At 37.0% G+C, this 21,550-nt stretch overlaps 2 protein-coding genes across 5 annotated transcripts; one reads left to right on the top strand and one right to left on the bottom strand.

Moving 5' to 3' along the window:
- Nucleotides 1-40: 40 nt before the first annotated feature.
- luc7l (LUC7-like (S. cerevisiae)) lies at nt 41-8,061 on the bottom strand. 3 transcript variants are annotated; one of them, XM_067378376.1, is made up of 11 exons: nt 7,874-8,011; nt 6,281-6,347; nt 3,961-4,055; nt 3,774-3,872; nt 3,579-3,689; nt 2,432-2,575; nt 2,096-2,272; nt 1,924-2,012; nt 1,588-1,617; nt 971-1,135; nt 41-755 (listed from the first exon to the last, which is right to left on the bottom strand). In XM_067378376.1, the coding sequence occupies exons 1-11, from the start codon at nt 7,874-7,876 to the stop codon at nt 632-634; spliced, it is 1,104 nt and encodes a 367-aa protein (XP_067234477.1). In that variant the 5' UTR covers nt 7,877-8,011; the 3' UTR covers nt 41-631. The 3 variants fall into 3 exon arrangements, with proteins under 3 accessions (XP_067234477.1, XP_067234478.1, XP_067234479.1); XM_067378378.1 differs by having other exon boundaries at nt 45-755; nt 5,944-6,347; nt 7,874-7,955; XM_067378377.1 differs by lacking the exon at nt 6,281-6,347 and having other exon boundaries at nt 43-755; nt 7,874-8,061.
- A 536-nt stretch (nt 8,062-8,597) lies between these two features.
- fam234a (family with sequence similarity 234 member A) lies at nt 8,598-18,111 on the top strand. 2 transcript variants are annotated; one of them, XM_067377644.1, is made up of 12 exons: nt 8,598-8,636; nt 10,882-11,156; nt 11,232-11,339; nt 11,559-11,741; nt 12,757-12,902; nt 13,013-13,142; nt 13,225-13,351; nt 13,446-13,586; nt 13,664-13,745; nt 14,487-14,633; nt 14,717-14,804; nt 16,509-18,110. In XM_067377644.1, exons 2-12 carry the CDS (start codon nt 10,907-10,909, stop codon nt 16,745-16,747), a joined length of 1,641 nt encoding a protein of 546 aa, XP_067233745.1. In that variant the 5' UTR covers nt 8,598-8,636; nt 10,882-10,906; the 3' UTR covers nt 16,748-18,110. The 2 variants fall into 2 exon arrangements, with proteins under 2 accessions (XP_067233745.1, XP_067233746.1); XM_067377645.1 differs by lacking the exon at nt 8,598-8,636 and adding an exon at nt 9,149-9,281 and having other exon boundaries at nt 16,509-18,111.
- Nucleotides 18,112-21,550: the final 3,439 nt, after the last annotated feature.

The raw sequence follows: 21,550 nt of genomic DNA, 5'->3' as shown, positions 1-21,550 counted from the left end.
ACACATGCTCAGTTTATTAGCTAAATAAGAGCCCTCATTAATGACAAACACCATTTAAATTCATAAAACCATTTAATGCACTTTGATAAGGACAACATGAAATCAAAACAGCATTATAAAAGATCATGTACATAGTAATTCTGAAACAATATGCCATGAAGGATCCACTGGTTTAGATTTAGTAAACTCCTACGCCTCTGCTACTGAAACAAAGAGAGTGAATGAGCTCCGTCTCTCTCTATGGGGAAATACTGCAGCTATTTAAAGAAAGGGCGCTTTAACTGACCTCAGAACAGCTTTCAAAGTAGAATGAACTTTGTGCAAAACATGCACACATTCATTCAAAACAAACAATTCCAAAAAAAAAAAAAAAAAAAAAAAATTATGAAGGGGGGGGGGGGGGGGGAAGAAAGCGGCAGTTCATACTTTGAAAACTAAAAAATAAGTCATTTCGACACTGGACAGTGGATCAGACGGGTTCAATTCTCACTGGACTGAGATATTAAAGACTACAAAGACTTTAATGAAACTGGGCATGGGCAGTTTACTACAGACGAAGCAAACATGATAAATAAAAAAGTGGGTATATGTATATGAGCAGTGTGTGTTTGTTATGGTAGAGTAAGATGATTCAGATCTCTCCAGCCTCTCTGTCATCATGACGGCGGGATTCTGTCCTGCCGTTCAGCCCGTCTGATCTCCGCTCAGATGAACTGTGCTTGCTGTCCCTCTCGCGATCACGGTCCCGTGAAGACCTAACACACACACACACACACACACACACACACACACACACACACACACACACACACACACACACACACACACGAATCAACTTATTACAAGATAATGGAGGGTTTGTTTGCTTGTTTATTTTTTGGCACCATGGCAAAAACTATACTCAAGTTATTCAAACCAAATTTTCAAAGCTTCATTAGGGAGAGAGAATAGAAACATTCAGTATAGTTACTTGTGTGAGTGTTCTCGGCTGTGCCGCGAGCGGGATCTGGATCGAGATCGGTGCCGTCGGCGTCTGTCGCGCTCTTTGGAGCGAGAACGGGAACGGCGCTTCTCTCGTGATGCGGAGCGGGAACGCCGGCGTCTGCGCTCTCGATCGCGGTCACGAGAACGAGACCTACAAACACAATGAGACACATTTACAACTGGTACATGCATTTAATAGATATGGATTTTATTTGGACTCATTTTGATCATTCAGTAAACTGAACAGGTTCTGAAACTAGTTGCTCTAAAATCGACTTGTCAGGGAGTTTTAAAACATTTAAACCCAAAAGTGCATGTTATTTTAGAGCTGAGCATAGAAAACTAAACTACAGAATGCAGTATAAAAAATTCAAAATTACATGTTAAGATTTTATTAATTCCCAGGAACAAGCCTGAAAGTCACAATTTTAAAACGCCTTGATATTTCTAGGATTTCCATGACTGTCAGAAGCATGACTTTTATTATCCTAATGTTCTTGATGCCATTTTTTGACAATCTCAGGCCTTGTTTTGCTTTCTTGTTGTATTAATTATAAGATATTTTAGCTGCCAAGATAAATGTAAAGTGAATGAGCAACTGACCTCTTGCGTTCTCGGCTGCGTGACTTGGTCCTACAGGGAAAAAGAAGACAAAAATAATGATTATTTTGGTCAATATTGAGATCACATTTATTACTCATTGACTTTGGAAACATTATGCATTTACTGAATCTTTAAAAAAAAAAAAAAATCAGCAAAAAAGCTTGAACTTCAAATTACAGCTGGAAAAAAAAAGTAAAAAAAAAAAAGATCATATCAAAAAAATCATACAAAAATAAGATAAAAAATAAAATAAAATCAGACTAGTATTCTGCATTTCACAAAAATAAGGCATCTAAAAAAAATTGCAAATGAAAAGGTGCTTAAAAATATTCTCACCGCTTTTTCATTCTCTCCTCTCGCTCCCGCTCTTCCCTCCTCTTCAGTCGCTCCTGGTTCCGCCTCTCCTGTTTGTCCTGCACAGTTTTCTGTAGAGAAGAAAGGCTGCAACGTCACTTACTATTCTAAACCAACAACCACCACCGGCACCTGATTTAGACCACCCTGTTACCTTCAGCTGCTCCAGCTTCTCTCTGATCTGGATGAAGCCCAAGTGCAGTTTCCCACCAAAGTGGTCAGCGAGACGCCGGTCGTTATCATGGAGACCCAGGTAGGCGGAGCAAACCTCACAGACACGCAACTTCTGCTGCTGGAAACTGGAGGCGGGCATAGAGTTCCTGTACTCTTCCTGTTAAAAAAAAAAAAAACCCATACAAACCAAACGATGAACCTAAAGAGAAAACAAACATCCAGAAAGCACTACAAACTCACAATAGAGTAAGATTATGTGACAGCTTGTGCAGGGAAACAGGGTTACAAAATATAAATGGAATATATGTTGTCTAACCTCTGCATCCTTCTTCTTAGTCCGGACTTTCTCAACCTCCTGTAGAACTTTCTGGGCTTCATCTACATTTCCCTCAGCACCGAGCTGCTCAGCCTTCGCCAGCAGCTTCCCGATCTCCTCGTTCAACTCGTGAACCTTTTCTGCCTGTCAACCAAACACACAAAGCAAATGAGACACAGATCACACATCCCACTGTGCCCTTTAGACAATCTCATGACTCAAATACTCAACACATGACATGACAGTCACACCAAGTTTTCTGTGGTACCTGAAGGATACAAAAGATTTTTTTAATATAAAAAAAAAAAAAAAAAAAAACTTGAGAAACAGAAGTAAAAGTAGAGCTGGCTAAAATCATTATTACTAAAAAAAAAAATAAAAATAAAAGTATATACATGGGGTATGACGAGATTTCTCGTCAAGTTGAAAAGCCGTCATTTTGTGATAATGCTATGAAAGAGTCTGAAATTAGGATAGAATATGCCAACATGTTTACGTTACACCTCATTTTGCTTTTTATAGAAATAAAAACCATTTAATTCAGTTGGACAATGGTCACTTCAATTCCATCCAGCTCATCTAACAAGAGTTGCAGACTCGTACATAGTGCAGCAGGAATCAGAGCTCACTGATCATGTGATCACGATCTCACTGATCACAAGAGTAAGTGATGAGATGACTGACAGGACCATGGTGGAGGATGTCTAAAGCCCGGAACACACCAAGCCGACGGTCAGCTGTCAGGCAATGGTTTGGTGTGTCAGGGCAACTTTGAACCCAGACGCTCCCGACATTAGCCAACCCCGCAGTCTGCTTTTGTTGCCACTAGTTCGTCGGCGTCAGCTTGGTGTGTTCCAGGCTTAAGAGTCTGACAAAAGTCTTATCGTGTAGAATGCGTGCTCAGCACGAATGCACTCTTCTAGCAAATAACCGATTAACCTCATAGCTCACAGTAGGTCTGTCTTCAAAGGTTTATAAGTTATCATTCAAAACCAATTTCAGTTTAATACAGTTCAGACTGTACCACTATTACTCTTGTTGCTGTCATGTATAAATGACCTAAACTCTGATATTATTATTGGATTACCAACTGACATTTTTTAACATTGCATGGTACTGCACCCAGTGCTATATAAACACTTCATACCTTCGCAGCCACCTCAGCGCTGATCTCTTCCTGTGTCTCAGCGAGACGCTTCTTGGCCAACTCAGTCCTGCGGTCGCAGTCAGCAATAAACGACTCCAGGTGATCCACCGCCTACACAACACACACCAATTCAGTTTACAAAAGCCTTCGCTGCTAATTCCCTATCAGATGATCTCTACTTGACGAGTCACTTACATCCAGTTCAAAGAACAGGTCTCTCTCTTTAGACGCGATCTCATAGTCTGCTCTCAGCGCCAGATCATGGATCTTAGAGCATTCGCCAAGGTCCATGCGCTACAAACACACAGAACACAACAATTTAATCAACATGCTGCATAAAAAAAAACAGTGTTTAGTGTCATAATTTGTTTTTTCTCCTCACCGTTCCAGAGAGAATGTCATGCGGGCAGCAGTTGAGCAGGTGCGATTTGCAGACGCGCTCATCTGTGAATTTAACCCGCTGTCTCGACTCATCTCCTGTAAGGACACAGCACATAATTGACACTGAATGAGACCACACACAGTCGCTCGTGTGTCTCTCTCTCACACACACACAATGCTAACTTTGTGGCCAAGGGTCACACACCTGCCTGTCCCTGCGGTTGAAATCATGAGATCTGAGTGAGGACAGCATGTGTTTGACAGTGTCAAATATAATCTTTGCTACATGTCAAAGTGGCAAGTAAAGGCTGTCTGTTCATGTAGATTAGAGAAGTTTAACTTTCACTGACCCAAGGCCTGTTTCTTTAGCTGGCTATTTAATGTGAATGTCTAAAAATATATCAGTAGCATCTAATCATGGACCAACCCAAGAAGTCTCTGTCATTCTGTTCAGTCATTATATAGACTGACTGATGTTCAGTGTCTCTCTACAGTGTGAGTTAGGGCTGGGTGACAGCTTAAAAATTTTATTTTTGCCTTGTAAATGTTTTCAGTAATCTAGTTGAAAGTGATTTAAAAAAATAATACAAGAAAGTTTTTTTATTATTATTTATAAAACAAAATGCATTGCATTTTATTACATGAAAAAAGACCACACAAAGAGTCTGAACAATGAATGAATAAATCATTTGGAAAGGAATCAAACGTGCATAATTCAATAATGCTTTTGCAAATAAAGCTTAAATCAGTGACACTAACATTTGGATGTTTAATAGTTAAAATAAAAGCATTAAAGGATTAGTTCACTTCAGAATTATAATTTACTCACCCCCATGTCATCCAGGATGTTCATGTCTTTCTTTCTTCAGTCGAAAAGAAATGAAGGTTTTTGAGGAAAACATTCCAGGATTTCTCCACATAGTGGACTTCGATGAAGACCGACGGGTCCAAATGTCAGTTTCAGTGCAGCTTCCAAGAGCTCTACACGATCCCAGACGTGGAATAAGAGTCTTACCTAGAGAAATCATCTGTCATTTTCTAAAGAAATAAAAATGTATATACTTTTTATCCACAAATGCTCGCCTTGCATTGCTCTGTGATGCGCCACGCATTACATAATTATGTTGGAAAGGTCACGCGTGACGTAGGCAGAAGTACCGTGGTAGGGTGGAAATCTCAATCTCATTTTCTCCTCCAACTTCAAAATCGTTGTTTTACTTTTTGTGTAAAAGCCGTTTGACTTACTCTTTGCACGTTTGCTTTGTAGACACTGGATGGGTACTTTCGCCTACGTCACGCACGGCCTTTCCAACGTAATTATGTAATGCGTGGCGCATCACAGAGCAGTGCAAGATGAGCATTTGTGGATAAAAAGTGTAAAATCTTTCCATCGTTTCTCTACATAAGACTCTTATTCCTCATCTGGGATCATGTAGAGCTCTTTGAAGCTGCACTGAAACTGACATTTGGACCTTCAACCCGTTGAACCCCAGTGAAGTCCACTATATGGAGAAAAATCCTGGAATGTTTTCCTCAAAAACCTTCATTTCTTTTCGACTGAAGATAGAAAGACATAAACATCTTGAATGACATGGGGGTGAGTAAATTATCAGGAAACTTCAATTTTGAAGTGAACTGATCCTTTAAAATCCCTACATTACTATTCAAGATTTTGATGAACATTACAGAGCCAGAGAAAACAAATATCAAATATATTGTGAAAATCCAATATATCGCCCAGCCCTACATGCATCTAAGCTTTTATAACTGCTAACTGAGTGCAAAGGTGTATGGGATAGCAGATTGAAGATGTTTCAGAGAGTCATCTTGTACTTTAAGTGCATTATCCCTCATCAGTACATACAGAAATGCTGGATAATCTAATGTGTATATTAAAAGCATCCAATACAAGATGTTGAACAAGTTCACCAAGTTGAAAAAGAAAAACATTGAAAACTAAAGTGAAAGGTTAATTGATACACACTGCGAGGTCTCTCCCATTCAGAACCCCTCCTGCGGTCCGAGCCTCTAAAAGTTTAAAGGGAAAAGCTTTTCTTGCCCAAACCTGTAATGAGGAAGTTGGGAATGATACAGAAGAATAAAAGTGAAGACGTCGGCGAGGAATCTGAGTTTTCTTTCCTTTATTTCTTTATTTTTTCTTAAGTCAGATTTGAGGAAAGACGCCTGGGCAGAAGCTTCGTATCCCCTCTGCTCACTCTTACGTTACCAACTAGCGTGATGTGTAAAACAGTTACTGCTGGAAAGCAAACAGTATTGTTTTTTCATATTCATAACAGCTTTAAAAAGCATTGGTGACTCACGGCTCGATGAACATGAGGCTTTTCTGCAACTCCCTTGCAGATGTAGGCTGGCAAACATACACTGAACCTTAATGAATAGAATAAAGGGGCCACAATTGTTCAGTCTGTATGAAACAAATGTACGGGAAGCATATGAATTCATCTCAGCATTCACAAAGACAGTCGCTTCATTCACACGGAGGGTGAGATTTCTTACAGCCGGTAAAACTCAATTCAACAAATTCAAGCGCATCTGCTCAAGTCCCTTCTGTTCTTTACTCATCTTAAAATCCTCTTGAGCTGATCAAAATCATATCCTATAATCTAAAGAAAAAAAAGCAGCCATATTTCCTCTTGGTAATGCTTCTTCAGATTTAAAGGGTTAGTTCACCCAAAAATGAAAATTCTGTCATTAATTAGTCACCCTCATGCTGTTCCACACCCGTAAGACCTTTGTTAATCTTCGGAACACAAATTGAGATATTTTTGTTGAAATCCGATGGCTCAGTGAGGCCTCCATAGGGAGCAATGACATTTCCTCTCTCAAGATCCATTAATGTACTAAAAACATATTTAAACACGCTGATTCAGAACGCTCCGAAGCTTCCTGAAGCAGTGTTTTGAAATCGGCCATCACTAAATAAGTTGTTATTTCGTTTTTTTTTTTGGCGCACCAAAAATATTCTCGTGGCTTTATAATATTAATATTGAACCACTGTACTCACATGAACTGATTTAAATATGTTTTTAGTACATTAATGGATCTTGAGAGAGGAAATGTCATTGCTGGCTATGGAGGCCTCACTGAGCCATCGGATTTCATCAAAAATATCTCAATTTGTGTTCAGAAGATTAACAAAGGTGTGGAACGACATGAGGGCGAGTAATTAATGACATTATTTTCATTTTTGGGTGAGCTAACCCTTTAATGTTTGCATCCATTTTTAGGGAAACTATATTTAATTTAATGTCATTTAAAGCATGTAGCTGATAACTAGAAAGGTGGCTGTGACGTAAAATATAAATGCATATATGATGATTTTTATTCACAATATTAATCAATTCACTAACAATACTATACAACAGAAAATATGCACTACTCATTGAATAGGATGTCAAAATGGACAAAAATCAGCTTTTATATATTTGCCATTTTGAGGCTAAAAAAAAAATCAAAATTGCCAGCAAAATAATTAGTTACCTGTGATAACATATTGGTCAATCACTAATACCAATAACAATATTACTATTGTTAATAGTATTATCAATTATAAAGGGGGTACATATACAGATATCAGGAGATAAATAAGGACTATTTCTCCTAAAAAATAAATCATTCTCAAAAACTAGTGTCATTTGTCATTAGAGGGGCTGCTGCTTTATTAGCCTAGCATACCGAGCCATGACGTCACTACACCCCATTTATGGACACAAACATTAAACTGAAGCGTTTCAAGAGGAAATGCTGCTGCATTAAGCTAACCTTAAGGCTGTGATATATATCTTAAGAAGTTAACTGTAATATTTGACTAGGTTATATTCTGGTTTGGGCTAATCTGAGCGCGCGGCCTTCAGAAATCCTCTCAGAGCCGTTAGCACGCAGCTAACACTCACCATCCCTCGACGTTCCCATCAGCTGATCCAGCAAAGCTCTCATCTGAGCCTGGGCCGACATCCTGACACGATTAGTCGCTCGCCTCACAAGGGTTATGGATATTTCAATCTAAAAATGAAAGCATAAATCATCTGCGAAACGCTTCGCTCCTGCGTCTTTCGCCTCCGCTGCACTCTTCACTAGCGAGCGAGCGAATGAACTCAAACGGGCGAGCGGCCAATCAGAGCGCGCTACGCAATCTTAAAGCGGAAGTGTATATTATTATTTTTATTATTATTACTATTATTACGTATTATGAATGGTTTTACATAATAATAATAATAATAATAATAATAAACTTAAATGTATAACAAAAACCTGTAACACAGTAATAATATCATTATTAAAACAGCAAATTTTACAAAGATCGGTTTCAACTAAAAGTTGAAATTAATTTATTTAAAACTTATTTTATGAAATGCATTTTTAAAAATATTTTTTTTCAAACGTCAGCGTAACACAATTTACATTTATTAATTACATTTCTGTGCAATGTGTACACGTAATAATACCTGTACTATTGTAATAACAATACTATTATTTTTTATAAAAAAGCATGTGATTTCATATGACATTTGTCTTTTTGTCTTTCAAGCAAATGAGATACAAGAACATTGGAATAAAATCGCTTTTTTTGTCCCAGTTGAGTTGCCGTACGCGGAAGTGTCGTTGTTGTTAAACCAGCTCACCTACAAGAGAAGCGAGAGGTCTGTCATTCACCAGGTTTGTTTTGATCAGACTAATGTGTGTTTTTCCAAGTTCATTTACTCGGTTTCTATTTGTTCAACAAGCTGACTAACTAAAGGTTAAAGAGATAATTTTAAGTCAAAGATAAACATATCAAATCTTCTAATCTGTATAAAACAGACACAAACTTCTATTTTATTTAATGAATGTGAAAAGAGTTAGTTGTCTCTTATATAAGCTGTACTTAGTTAATGTGCGGTTGTCATTTTATGCCATCCAACAGACTTAGGATGTGTTTTATGCTTTAAAAATCATCATATTCATATAAAAACCTTATATCTGTAAAATGCATAGGATAATGTTGTTATATTGTGTGTTTATGTATGTATAAGTGATGTTTTCCCCACCCAAATGACAGTTTTCCAGAAAGGGGGTGTTTGTTTGGCCCCGGGCCCTTCTGGTTCCACCGGCGTGCCGCAGCATGACTGAGGTTTTGTTGTTGTTGTGTTTTTGTTTGGGTGTTTAACAACAGCTTCTATCTGACGCAGAACACTCTGGATGGGAAAGGAAGCATGATTTGTTGTTTGAAAAGAGCAGGAGTTTACATAGGATGCAGTAGATTGTGATGTTGATGGTTACCGATCAGGGCTGCTGTCACTGAACTTACAGGGTTGAATTCAGGTAGGAGGGAGCTGTGAACTAGAAGAATTAGTTACCCTGCTTTTGTTTCCTTGAGTAAGGTGACAACTGTGTGGTTTATGCTTTAAAATTTTAGTGACTTGTGTTTGTTTTTACATATTTGGACTCTAACAAGACTGAATCTGACTTGAAAAACAATGCAAACCTTATTTTTAACTAGGAATGCACTGATATGAACATTTTGGCTGATACCGATAACCGATAATTCTTTGTATTTGAAAGCCGATAATGGATATATTGGCTGATAAATCTAAATCAAAATTTGTATATAATTTTTGATTACAAAAGCAAAAGTCTCACCAATTATAATTTAATATAGTAAATATGACAGACTTGCACTGCACATGTTGAACTAAACTGTATTTTCCTTTTTGAAGTGATTTCAATCATATTTTAAGCAATTCAAAACCATAATGTCAGTGCGCATCTGAAGCATCTCAGCTGAAGGAAATAATCCATTATTTATCAGCTTTAATATATCAGCCAAATTTTCTTATCAGCTTATAACAATAACATTAAAAATGAACATATATCGATACCGATATGGTGGCTGAAATATCGTGCATCCCTATTTTTAACTTATATAATGAAGTATATTTCAGTCATTGTGTTTAAGCTTTCAATGTTGTTTTTGGTCAATATTTGAAGAATAAAAAGACATCCTGTATGTGCCGAATGAAATTAAATATGACTGTAACAGTTACATAAATATTAAGCTTAATATACTGAATTTTGTATTAAATTATAAATTAATTTTTCATGTATTTTTTTCAGTCTAAATTAGGCATGCACAATATATCAGCCACCATATCAGTATCGGCTGATGTATGTTAATTGTTTTTAATGTTATCGGCCCGATAAGAAAATTTGGCTGATAAATGATGGATTATTTCCTTCAGCTGAGACACTTCAGATGTGCATTTTCCGACATTATGGTTTTGATTTGCATAAAAAATGATTGAAATCATTTCAAAAAGGAAAATACAGTTTAGTGCAACATGTGCAGCGCAAGTCTGTCATATAGGCCACGTAATACTATAATGAGAACATGTGTGCTTGGGACATGGCTTTTAATGGTGAGACTTTTGTTTTTATAATCAGGCTCTAAAAATGTATATATTAAATGTTGATTTAGATTTTTTGCTGAATATATCAGTTATCGGCTTTCAAATACAACAAATTATCGGTTATCGGCCAAAATGTTGATATCGGTGCATCTCTACTAGAAAAAATTAATTGATTATGATGTGGTTTTACATTAAAAAAGACATTTTAAAATTTTACAAAACATTTAAAATAGCATTTTGGGCTTGAGTAGACATGTAGACATTTATCTGCAGCGTTAAACTTGATTTTAAGATTAGAATAAAAGTCAAAATACACATTTGATGGATTAAATGGGTTTACTCTGGAATATTATATAAGATGGGGTCAAATATTTTTGTATAACTGTAAATTGGATAGGCGACTTTGCCAGTTTCTTGTATCACTCCACGCTCTCATATTCTTAAACAATGAAATATTTGATCATTTTTTTTGGTAATCACCAGATGATTATGTCCTTCCTGCTTTTATCTTCCAGTGGTGTGAAGTTCTGCTGGTCTGAAATGGCAGATGAATCAGGGCGTCGTTTTGAGGCGGAGCCTCTGAAGGGAGGAGAGGCAGAAGGGGGCGTGTCAAACGAGAAAAGCTGCGCAGGAAAGCTGGGCTTGTCCCACCTGACGGGCTGGCGTACAGCTGCATTCCTCCTCTCTCTCTTCCTGTGCCTGTTGGTGGTCTTCGCCTTTTCGTTCATCCTTCCTTGCCCCGTACGGCCACAATACATGCCCACCTGGAACCGCACCATTCCTACCGCAGGTGACCAATGTCAAAAATACAATAGTAATGTTCATGCATTTCTGATAGGATATTGAATGTGGTTCTCTCTTACAGCCACGTATAATTTCCTGTCTGTTGAGGACGCCAATGAAGACAAAGTCTTGGACGTGTTCTTCATGTACAAGGATGCTGATGCCAGCCGCAACACATGTTTGAGTGAAGGTAAGCTTAACGACACATGCACAAACCTGTTAGCCTTCTGTGGAATACAGGCAAATCTATTCAATTATTAAGAAAACACCACAAAAGCACCTTAAACGTAATTCAGTAGTAGCTTGTGTAGTTTTATGTAAGGAACAGACCCAAATTTAAGTCATTATTCACTGGAAATGCTGCTATATTGTGTATTATGCTTCCTGAAGTAATGGTTTGTTTTCTCAGATTTGTCAATCCCATGTATGGTTTTAACGGCTGTTGATGGTACTGATGGGAAGACTCTTTGGAAACGACCTTTAGCTGCTGAATTTTATTGGGTGGAGTGTGGCGTAAAGGGGCTCGGACGTAAAGGAACAGGATGTCTGGTTGCTCATGCAGGCAATCTCACGGCGGTCGACAAACAGTCTGGTACAGGATTTATTACAGAGATCTGGACATATGTATGGCTCCATGTATTTGAACCGGTAGCATGTTAATATTATGACACACACAACTGTTCAAAAGTTTGGGGTCGGTAAGATTTTTGAATGTTTTTTAAAATAGTCTCTTATTTTTTAGGGTAAGTTCACACAAAAATTTAATTTCTGTCATTAATTACTCACCCTTATGTTGTTCCACACCCGTAAGACCTTTGTTACGTTCTTTGGAACTCAAATTAAGATATTTTTGATGAAATCCGAGAAGTAAATGACTCCTCCATAGACAGCAGCAATATAATCAACACTTTCAGAAAGGTACTAAAGACATCGATATGACTGTCTGTGGAGATTTCATCAAAAATATCTTATTTTGTGTTCTGAAGATGAATGAAGGTCTTATGGGTGTGAAACGACATGAGGGTGAGAAATTAATGACAGAAATGTATTTTTTGGGTGAACTAACCCTTTCACCAAGGCTGCATTTATTTAATAAAAAATATGTTAAAAACAGTAATATTGTAAAATATTATTACAAATTTAAACAACAGTTTTCTATGTGAATATGTTGTAAAATGTAATTTATTTCTGTGATCAAAGCTGAATTTTCAGCATCATTACTCCAGTCTTCAGTGTCACATGATCCTTCAGAAATCATTCTAATATGATGATTTGCTGCTCAAGAAACTTATTTAACATATAACATTATTTTACATATAACATATTTTTGTGGGATTATATTTTTTTTCCCGTATTCTTTGATGAATGCTTATTTGTCATAGAAATATTTTGTAACATAAATGTCTGCAACTTTGTCAATTTATTGCATCCTTGCTAAGTAAAAGTATTAATTTCTTTCAAAAAAACAAACAAAAACATTCTGAGCCCAAACTTTTGAATAGTAGTAGTGTATGAATATGGTGATCATTCAGTATCATGGTACCACTACATTACTTTTTTTGCCCAAAAGTGCATTTGTAAACATCGTGATGTTTTGTTTCCATCAGGTGTGATCATGTGGCAGCAGTCGCGTTCTGCTATGATGAATGGAACTCTCCCGCTGATCAGCGTTGTGGATCTGAATGCTGACGGAGTAGAGGACTTTGCCATCCTTTCATATTATCCTGAAGCTCCATCATTCACACCCATACCGGTACACACACACACACACACACACACACACACACACACACACACACTAAAATTCTAGTGCTCACCTCTGCTGAATGTTTTGTGATGATGGTAACCTCTTCCCTCCTTTAGACAGAGCTGGTGTTTTTCTCAGGGAAGTCAGGTGATCAGATCGGGAGGGTGGATGTTGACATGATGGGGGTTTTTGGTCATCTGCCGTTCAAAACGGCCAGTGGCGCTCCATACCTGCTGTTACTCAATGGTGTGTTGCTGGTTTTAGCATCTCTTTTTTTGTTTCTCTTTTATATTCTTCTGAACTCAACAGTTTGGTTCTCTGTCCACAGACAGTGGGCTCTACGCGGTCAGTTTGCAATATCTGGTGGCTCGGGCTGGGCTGAAATCTGCGCTGAAGAAAGAGAAAAGCTGGGAGGAAAGATCTGACAGTCAAACTGGACTCATCTCACTCTATCAGTAATAAGCGCTGTGGGCTAAAACCTCTTCACTCTCTTTCTTTGTTTTCCAATCATCAATATATAATCGGTTTCTTCTGATCACCTGTCTGCAGGTCTGATTCCCTGAAGCGTGTGTCGGTTGTTCATGGCAGCAGTTCTCCATCACTACTGGTCCAAACGGACTCCAGCGTGTCACTGCTGCACACAGACAAACTGAACATCGCATGGACCACCAACACCAGCGCTCTGCTCAGGTGCGGTATCCACTGCAGACAACACAAAACAGTGGAAGGTTTTGGTACGTTACACTGATGCATTCCTGTTTTTCTAGTGCGCCCACATTTGGGCAATTCAACAAAGATGAAACTCCAGACATAATGATAGAGGAAGATGTTGGCAATGACACCAAAAGAGTGAGTGACCAAATTTGTAGTATTATAATTAGAGGTGTGAATGTAGAGTAATAGTAGAATATACTTTTTACCATGGTTTTCCTTGTTTAATCATATATCTAAAAAAAAAATCTGAACACTACCATTCAAAAGATTTTTTTTAAATAAATTAATACTTTTAGTGATTCTTTCTAGTTTTCTATTGCTCAAATAATCCTGAATCAAATCAGTCTATGAGTTTCCACAAAAATATTAAGCAGCACAGCTGTTTCTAACATTGAAAATTGAGTATCAAACCAGCATATTAGAATGATTTCTGAAGGATCTGAAATAAATAACACTAATTATATAAATAATAATGTTATTTTATGTTATGACAAAAAAAAATCTTTATATATATATATATATATATATATATATATATATATATATATATATATATAAAGAGAGAGAGAAATTTATATCTACATTTTATATAAAATGTATTATATATATAATTACTTGTATGATACATTTTATATAACATTTATATAGAAATGTATATAAATTTCTCAATTTCCAATTCCCATAAATTCCCACAAATTCTCTTAAATTGCTGTAAATTCCTGTTAAGTTTTCCAAATTGGAATATTTCCAAAATTCCCCAGGTTAAGTTCCCATGGAAAGTTTCTGGAAACTTTCCACCCCTTTGCAACATTACTTAAGATCAAACCAATGCAACTTTGGAGAACATAAGAGACTATTTATATGTATTTGTTTTAGGTGATGGTTCTCAGCGGAGACTCTGGAGACGTCCTGTGGAAGGTGAATCTGTTGTTCTGGACTCCGAGTCCTCGTCCGGCATCAGTCCTCACGCTGAACTCATTCTCAGTGTTCATGCTTTGGGGACAGAGTCACGGCAACCAGACAGTAAGAGCGTAACATACACACACAAACACACATAACAGCAGAAATAAGACACTGATGTGTTTGTGTTTGTTGTTGATATTCAGATGCAGTCATCATTCCTGCTGCATCCTCGATACTCCCAAACACTGCTGGAAAGAAGAAATCCTACACAGAACATTCTCTCTTTTAAGGGTATCTTTTATTCACAACATCATCAAGACTTATTTTTCAAAATTACTTATATCTAATAATGTAAGTCAAGGTTTCTTGCATCTCTTTATTAGAGGCCGAGCACCAAAAAAGGTGTGTGGACACTTATTGTATTCTTTAGTGTTCTTCTTCTTCTTCAAATCTATTGGCAGCCCATAGAACAGTATGGTAAAAAGTTATGAAATTTGGCACAAAGATAGAGGATAGTCTGTACTTCAATCCATCTAGCGCCACCAACTGTCCACAGTTGCACCACATTTATGCTAATAACTTTTGAACCATAAGGGCTAGAAAACAAAATTATTTGTCCTCTAATAAACCTACTTTTTCAAACTCCTCTTAGACTGTAGCTTCCAAAATTTAACCAGATCTTCAGACCATGATTAGTCAAACCATTTTTGAATAACGCGTGAATGTATTCGACGAAGAGCACACCAAAATGAACATTAGGCTTTATCTCTGCAACGCTTTACCATATTCAGACCAAACTTGTGTGTTATGATCTGTAGATACTCAAAAGGTTGAGACAGCACCATCTTGTGGTGAAAAATTATAATTTTAAAAATCCTACTTTTTCAAACTTTTTTGTTTGTCTGATTTTCACCAAATTCAAGTCAGATTATCAAAAAGTTATGGATTTCATGTTGATAGACACAATATATTTAATTAGTGACATATTGACACCAAACTTTATGTGTGTAATTGTCACCCAACACTGACCGCACCAAATCAATTTGATGTCAGCACCACCTGTTGGATAAAAGTAATAAGCAATTATGTCACATTACAAGTGATTGTATTTATGGGCTTTCAATCGTTTTACTTAAAATCATCTCCAAATGTCTTTCTTCATATTTGCAGTCCTGCCTTGATTTTTAGCTCCTCATTCTGACTCTGGTGCTTGGCCCTTTAAAGGATTAGTTCACTTTCAAATGAAAATTTCCTGATAATTTACTCACCCCCATGTCATTAAAAGATGTTCATGTCTTTCTTTCTTCAGTTGAAAAGAAATGAAGGCTTTTGACAAAAACATTCCAGGATTTTTCTCCATATAGTGGACTTCAACCCAAACAATTGAAGGTCAAAATTACAGTTTACAGTGATCCCAGACGAGGAATAAGGATCTTATCTGGTGAAACGATCGGTCGTTTAAAAAAAAAATTAAACATTTTATACATTTTAACCATAAATGCTCATCTTGAACTAGCTCTCTTCTTCTTCTCTATTAGAATTCCAACAATGTAGATGCTGCTAAGTGTATTAGTGCCCTCCACAGGTCAAAGTTTGAACTAACAAATATATAACAATTAGTTCAAACTTTGACATGTGGATGGCACTAATACACTTAGCACTATGGGCTCCATTGAAGTCCACTATATGGAGAAAAATCCTGGAATGTTTTCATCAAAAACCTTCATTTCTTTTCGACTGAAGAAAGAAAGACATGAACATCTTGGATGACATGGGGGTGAAAAAATTATCAGGAAATTTTAATTTGAAAGTGAACTAATCCTTTAATTACTACTCGCAGCTATATTTTTGTATACTGTTTTTGTTACTGTAGCTTTAATGTAAAATTGTTAGGTTTGCAAAACAGCTGAAATAACTGTCAGCACCTTTTGCTAAATTGCAACATGTTGTAATTCAGGTTTGTTAAAATAATAACATCTCTCTGCGTTTGTTTAGCAACGCTGTTGGAGCGAGGTCGCCACGCCTGTTACCTCGTTCTTTCTGGACCGGACGGACGGCAGCACACAGAATTAGGCGAGACTGAGCCAGTGATTCTGACCAAACGGAAGATAAAGGATGACGTGTCGGAGAGCGGCGTTCTGGGAGTAGTAGCCGATGAACCGATTTCTGAAGACACAGAGAAGTCCGTGAAGGAGGCCTTCTACAGGCTGCGCTTCAGCGATGCAACTCTCTGAAACACAATGATATATATATTTTATATTTAATCTTCAACCCAAAGGTCAAACATGCCAAAAGCCTGTGGCTACAAATCCAAAACAGAGCTTATGTCTCAACTGTTTTAATTAGAATATCTGTTAATCTAGTCTTGGACTCGGTTAAAGCTGACACTAACCCAAATCATCAAGGTTTTTACCCAATACTACACAATTTAAATGTAATGTATTTAATTTAGAAGGTACATATACTTTTGGGTCATGCTGCATTACTTTATGACAATCATAAACTACTGTAAAGCATTTCAGATTTCTGCATAAGGCTATCAAGAGGTAAGATCATATTCAGACTTTTCAGGGATTTCATATAAAGGTGAATCTCAGAACAGTCCAGGTCATGAAGAATTTGGTTAGAAATTAGATGCCACCATTAAAAAAATAATAATTGTCCTAACAATAAATGATTTTTTTGAGCAAAATCTCTAATTTTCCCTCTTTTGATTCAGGTATGAAACATGACCTGGACATGAGATTCATGTTTAGAGCATTTGTGCTGTTTTCGTTGTAGTCTTTCATGCCGTAGTGGAGTGATGTTTTGCTTAAAGCTGTAGCGGAGGAGTCTGCATTGTGCTTCACACACACAAAGCAACACTAAAACAAGCCTAACTTTGTTGCGTTTGTTGAAAAGAGAAAACGAATGAATATTTTATATTTGCAGTGCAGTTTTGCTCCTGTATCACAGGGGTTTATTTAAGATTTTGAGTCTTGTTTAGATGGTTTAATGGGTTTGTGTGCATTTGTTTGTAAGTGTTCTGCTGCTATTGTTAAAAATGCACCTTTGCGATTCTTGTTAACTCACTATGATGTCTCACATAATGCTGTACATTTAGTGCCTTAATTAGGGACCTGAAAAATCACTACAGGTGCTGTAATGAGTCTGTATGTCTGCTGTTTGGGATCTTATCTACAAAATGTGTTTTAAAGCAGGGATGAAGACACTTCTTTAAACCAATGAGCAGAATCTTACCTTTAGTTTATTGTAGCAAAATCAGAGCTTTATGTCATCCTTTGTTTTCTGTGCATCATCTACATTCACAGAAGAACAGGACGATCAGCTGCACCAAAACCAGATGCCTTCGAATCTAAGAAAGCCAAATAAACGAGAACACTGTGGATTATATACTGCTGTAGTAGATGAACATGTTTAAAATCAGCTAACTTGATGCTTTGTATTTATTAGAGATTTATTATTAGTATTATTAATTGGTTTAGATTCCTTGATTTTGTAAACCTGTAGATCAGGTCAAAAATTGAACGTCTGCTATTTTCTGTCTTTATTTGAGAATATTTGATTGCATTGTTACACTGTGTAATAAAGAGAATGCATTCAGTGCTTCTGTTTTTGCTTCTTTAATGCACGATTATTTGTTATTTCATGGTTATTTAAGGCACATTTAATTTCCTTCAATTAAAATGTTCAAGCTGAGCTCATGAATATTTATTATTTCAAACCAACTTAAAGGGTTAGTTCACCCAAAAATGAAAAATTCTGTCATCAATTATTCACCCTCACGTTTTGATGAAATCTGAGAGGTTTGTTTATCTTCCATTGAAAGCAACTACCACATCCAAAGTAGTCCATATGACTGCAGTGGTTCAAGCTTGATTTTATGAAGCGACTAGAATACTTTCTGTGTGCAAAAACAAAAATAATGACTTTATTCAACATATCTTTTCCCTGTCATTATTTTTACGCAGGTGATGCAGTAAACACAGTGAAGGCTTTCTGTGTTTACGGCCGAATGCCGGCTCGGTATTGGACAAAGCTGATCAGAACGACACATGCGTGTGATGCTGACGCAGGAGCTGGCCAATAATGAGCTGGTGACCTGGAAGCGCTGATAGTAAATAAAGTATGAGAATGACACAGAAGAGAAGATATTGTTAAATAAAGTCGTTATTTTGTTTTGTTTTTGTGCACAAAAAGTATTCTCGTCGCTTCATAAAATTAAGTTTGAACCACTGCAGTCACGTCAACTGTCTTTAGTACCTTTCTGGACCTTAAATGTGGTGTTTAAATTGCTAGGAACCGCTCGGATTTCATCAAAAATATCTTAAAGGTGCCATAGAATGCTTTTTCACAAGATGTAATATAAGTCTAAAGCCCAGGGTATACTTCACTTTCCGCGCCCGAACGCGTCACGCGTGCAGTTGCGTCCGTGAAACTTTTGAAGTATACTTCACCACGGATGCGTGCGGATGACCGCGTTCGACACATTCACAGTACAGTTTTTTTCTATGCTCTACCAGACATCGGAGGGCAGCACTGAGTCGTGTCATCAACGGAACATTCGCTGGGCATGATCGGAGAAGAAAAGTAGTGCATCCTTTCCCATATATTTACTTATCTCCCTCCATGAATTTGCCACCATAAATACGTATTTGTACTCTTTTAAACATGAATTGTACAAATGTGGGTACTTTCTAATCTCTCCGCACAAATTGTCGTGTTTTTCCTCTTTTTTTCAAGTGTGTTGTTTTTAAACCAGTCTTTTTACATTCTTCTTTGACGGCTGAACACTGCTCAATACTGTGCGTATTGCCACCTAGTGGACTCTTCTATACTGCTTGCACATGCGCTGTTGCACGCGAACAGGGTGTGCGGCCGGCCACGGTGTGCAAACACGGATGGCCAAAGTATACTTGGGGCTTAAGGTGTCCCCTGAATGTGTCTGTGAAGTTTCAGCTTAAAATACCCCATAGATTTTTTTTAATTCAGTTTTTTAACTGCCTATTTTGGGGCATCATTAAATATGCGCCGATTCAGCGCGTGTCCCCTTTAACTGCTTGCGCTCCGCCCCAAGCTCACAACTCTATAATACAGTGCATAAACAAAGTTCCCACAGCTAATATAACCCTCAAAATGGATCTTTACAAAGTGTCTGTAATGCAGCCTATCACACCGTGTAAGTATAGTATTTATTTGGATGTTTACATTTGATTCTGAATGAGTTTGATAGTAGCCTATGTGTGGCTAACGGGGCTAATGCTAACATTACACACTGTTGGAGAGATTTATAAAGAATGAAGTTGTGTTTATGAATTATACAGACTGCAAAAAATAACGACATGGCCCTGGTCTCTGTGAATACAGTAAGAAATGATGTTAACTTTAACCACATTTAACAGTACATTAGCAACATGCTAACGAAACATTTAGAAAGACAGTTTACGAATATCACTAAAAATATCATGTAATCATGGATCATGTCAGTTACTGTTGCTCCATCTGCCATTTTTCGCTATTGTCCTTGCTTGCTTACCTAGTCTGATGATTCATGTGTGCACAGATCCAGATGTTAATACTGCCTTGTGTAATGCCTTGAACATGGGCTTGCATATGCAAATTTTGGGGGCATACATATTAATGATCCCGACTGTTACGTAACAGTCTGTGTTATGTTGAGATTCGCCTGTTCTTCGGAAGTCTTAAATCAAATTTACATAAGGAGGAAACAATGGTGTTTGAGACTCACTGTATGTCATTTCCATGGACAGAACTCTTAATTATTTAACTATTTATTTAACTCAATTCTATGGCACCTTTAATTTGTGTTCCGAAGGTCTTACGGGATGGGAACGGCATGAGGGTGAGTAAGACAGAATTTTCATTTTGGGGTGAACTAACCCTTTAAATATTCATAAGCCAAGCTTTCATCATAGTAATATTTTCTTTTGGTTATTCAAAAAAAGCTATATTAATACACTATAATAACGAATACGATCAACACTTCAAAATAAATGAATACAATTAATAATTATATAAAATATTTTTTAATAAAAGTCAATACAACAACATTACTGTATTCAAACGGATGAAGATTTTGTTATTTATAATAAATAAAAAGTAATGTCAGTAAAGCTGACGTGTTCATAGGTTCATAGCATGCATGTTTCAAATGTCACATGACATATTTGTCCCGCGGAAGGAAAGTGTGCATAGCTCACGCGCTAGTGTCTGTGCACGCGCCGCGCGCCAGTTAGATTCTGGTCACTGTCACACGCACGTAGGCTCATATCGGTTAACTGGAATTTTTTTTTTTTTTTTTTAAATCAGGATAAAAATACAGAAATATTTCTTCGAGTTTTCGCTGGTGCTCGTTTATGAGACACTGATGGGTTTATCGAGGCTTGTAATTCAATCTAATTAGCGTAAGCTCAAACTATTAAACGCATCTTCTCCTCGTGAAAGGTTTAAACAAAACATGTACATGTTATTATCATTGTAATGCATGTTATACTAGACATGTTTTAAAGCATTCTCACTTTTCAGTAGGCCAACTTGCATGTATCTCACCATTTTATGAATATGGCAGTCATTGTGGTGTTGTCATTTAATACCATCTGAGTCGCATGCCAAAATACTTTCCATTTAGTGAGGTTAAAGATGGGAATATCTGAAGGTGTCCAGTGTGCCCACCAAAAAATCTTTCCATTTTTATATTTATAAAAAGGTAAGAGGCCCCTGGATTCCTGGAAACGGCCCTGAATGTGATGCTGTAGCTATTAATGGACTCAAGCAGCTTCTTTAATGTTATTTTTACCTTTTGCACCACATTATCTCTTCAGTATCATACAACAAAAATAATATTCCAACCATATATGTTTAGGCAAACAAGATGCTAAAATAAACCCCCAGTAAATTAACAAAAAGGCAAAGTATTGATCTTTAGAATAACCATGCAAACATAATCTCCAGTTGATTATCAATCCACTGGTTAAATATTAATGTGAACGATGCTGTTTCCGGATATGATGACATGA

Source organism: Chanodichthys erythropterus, chromosome 23, assembly GCF_024489055.1.
Source record: "Chanodichthys erythropterus isolate Z2021 chromosome 23, ASM2448905v1, whole genome shotgun sequence".
NCBI lineage: Eukaryota > Metazoa > Chordata > Actinopteri > Cypriniformes > Xenocyprididae > Chanodichthys > Chanodichthys erythropterus.
Note: the sequence above shows the minus strand (reverse complement) of the source record. Positions and strands in the feature narration are given on the sequence as shown.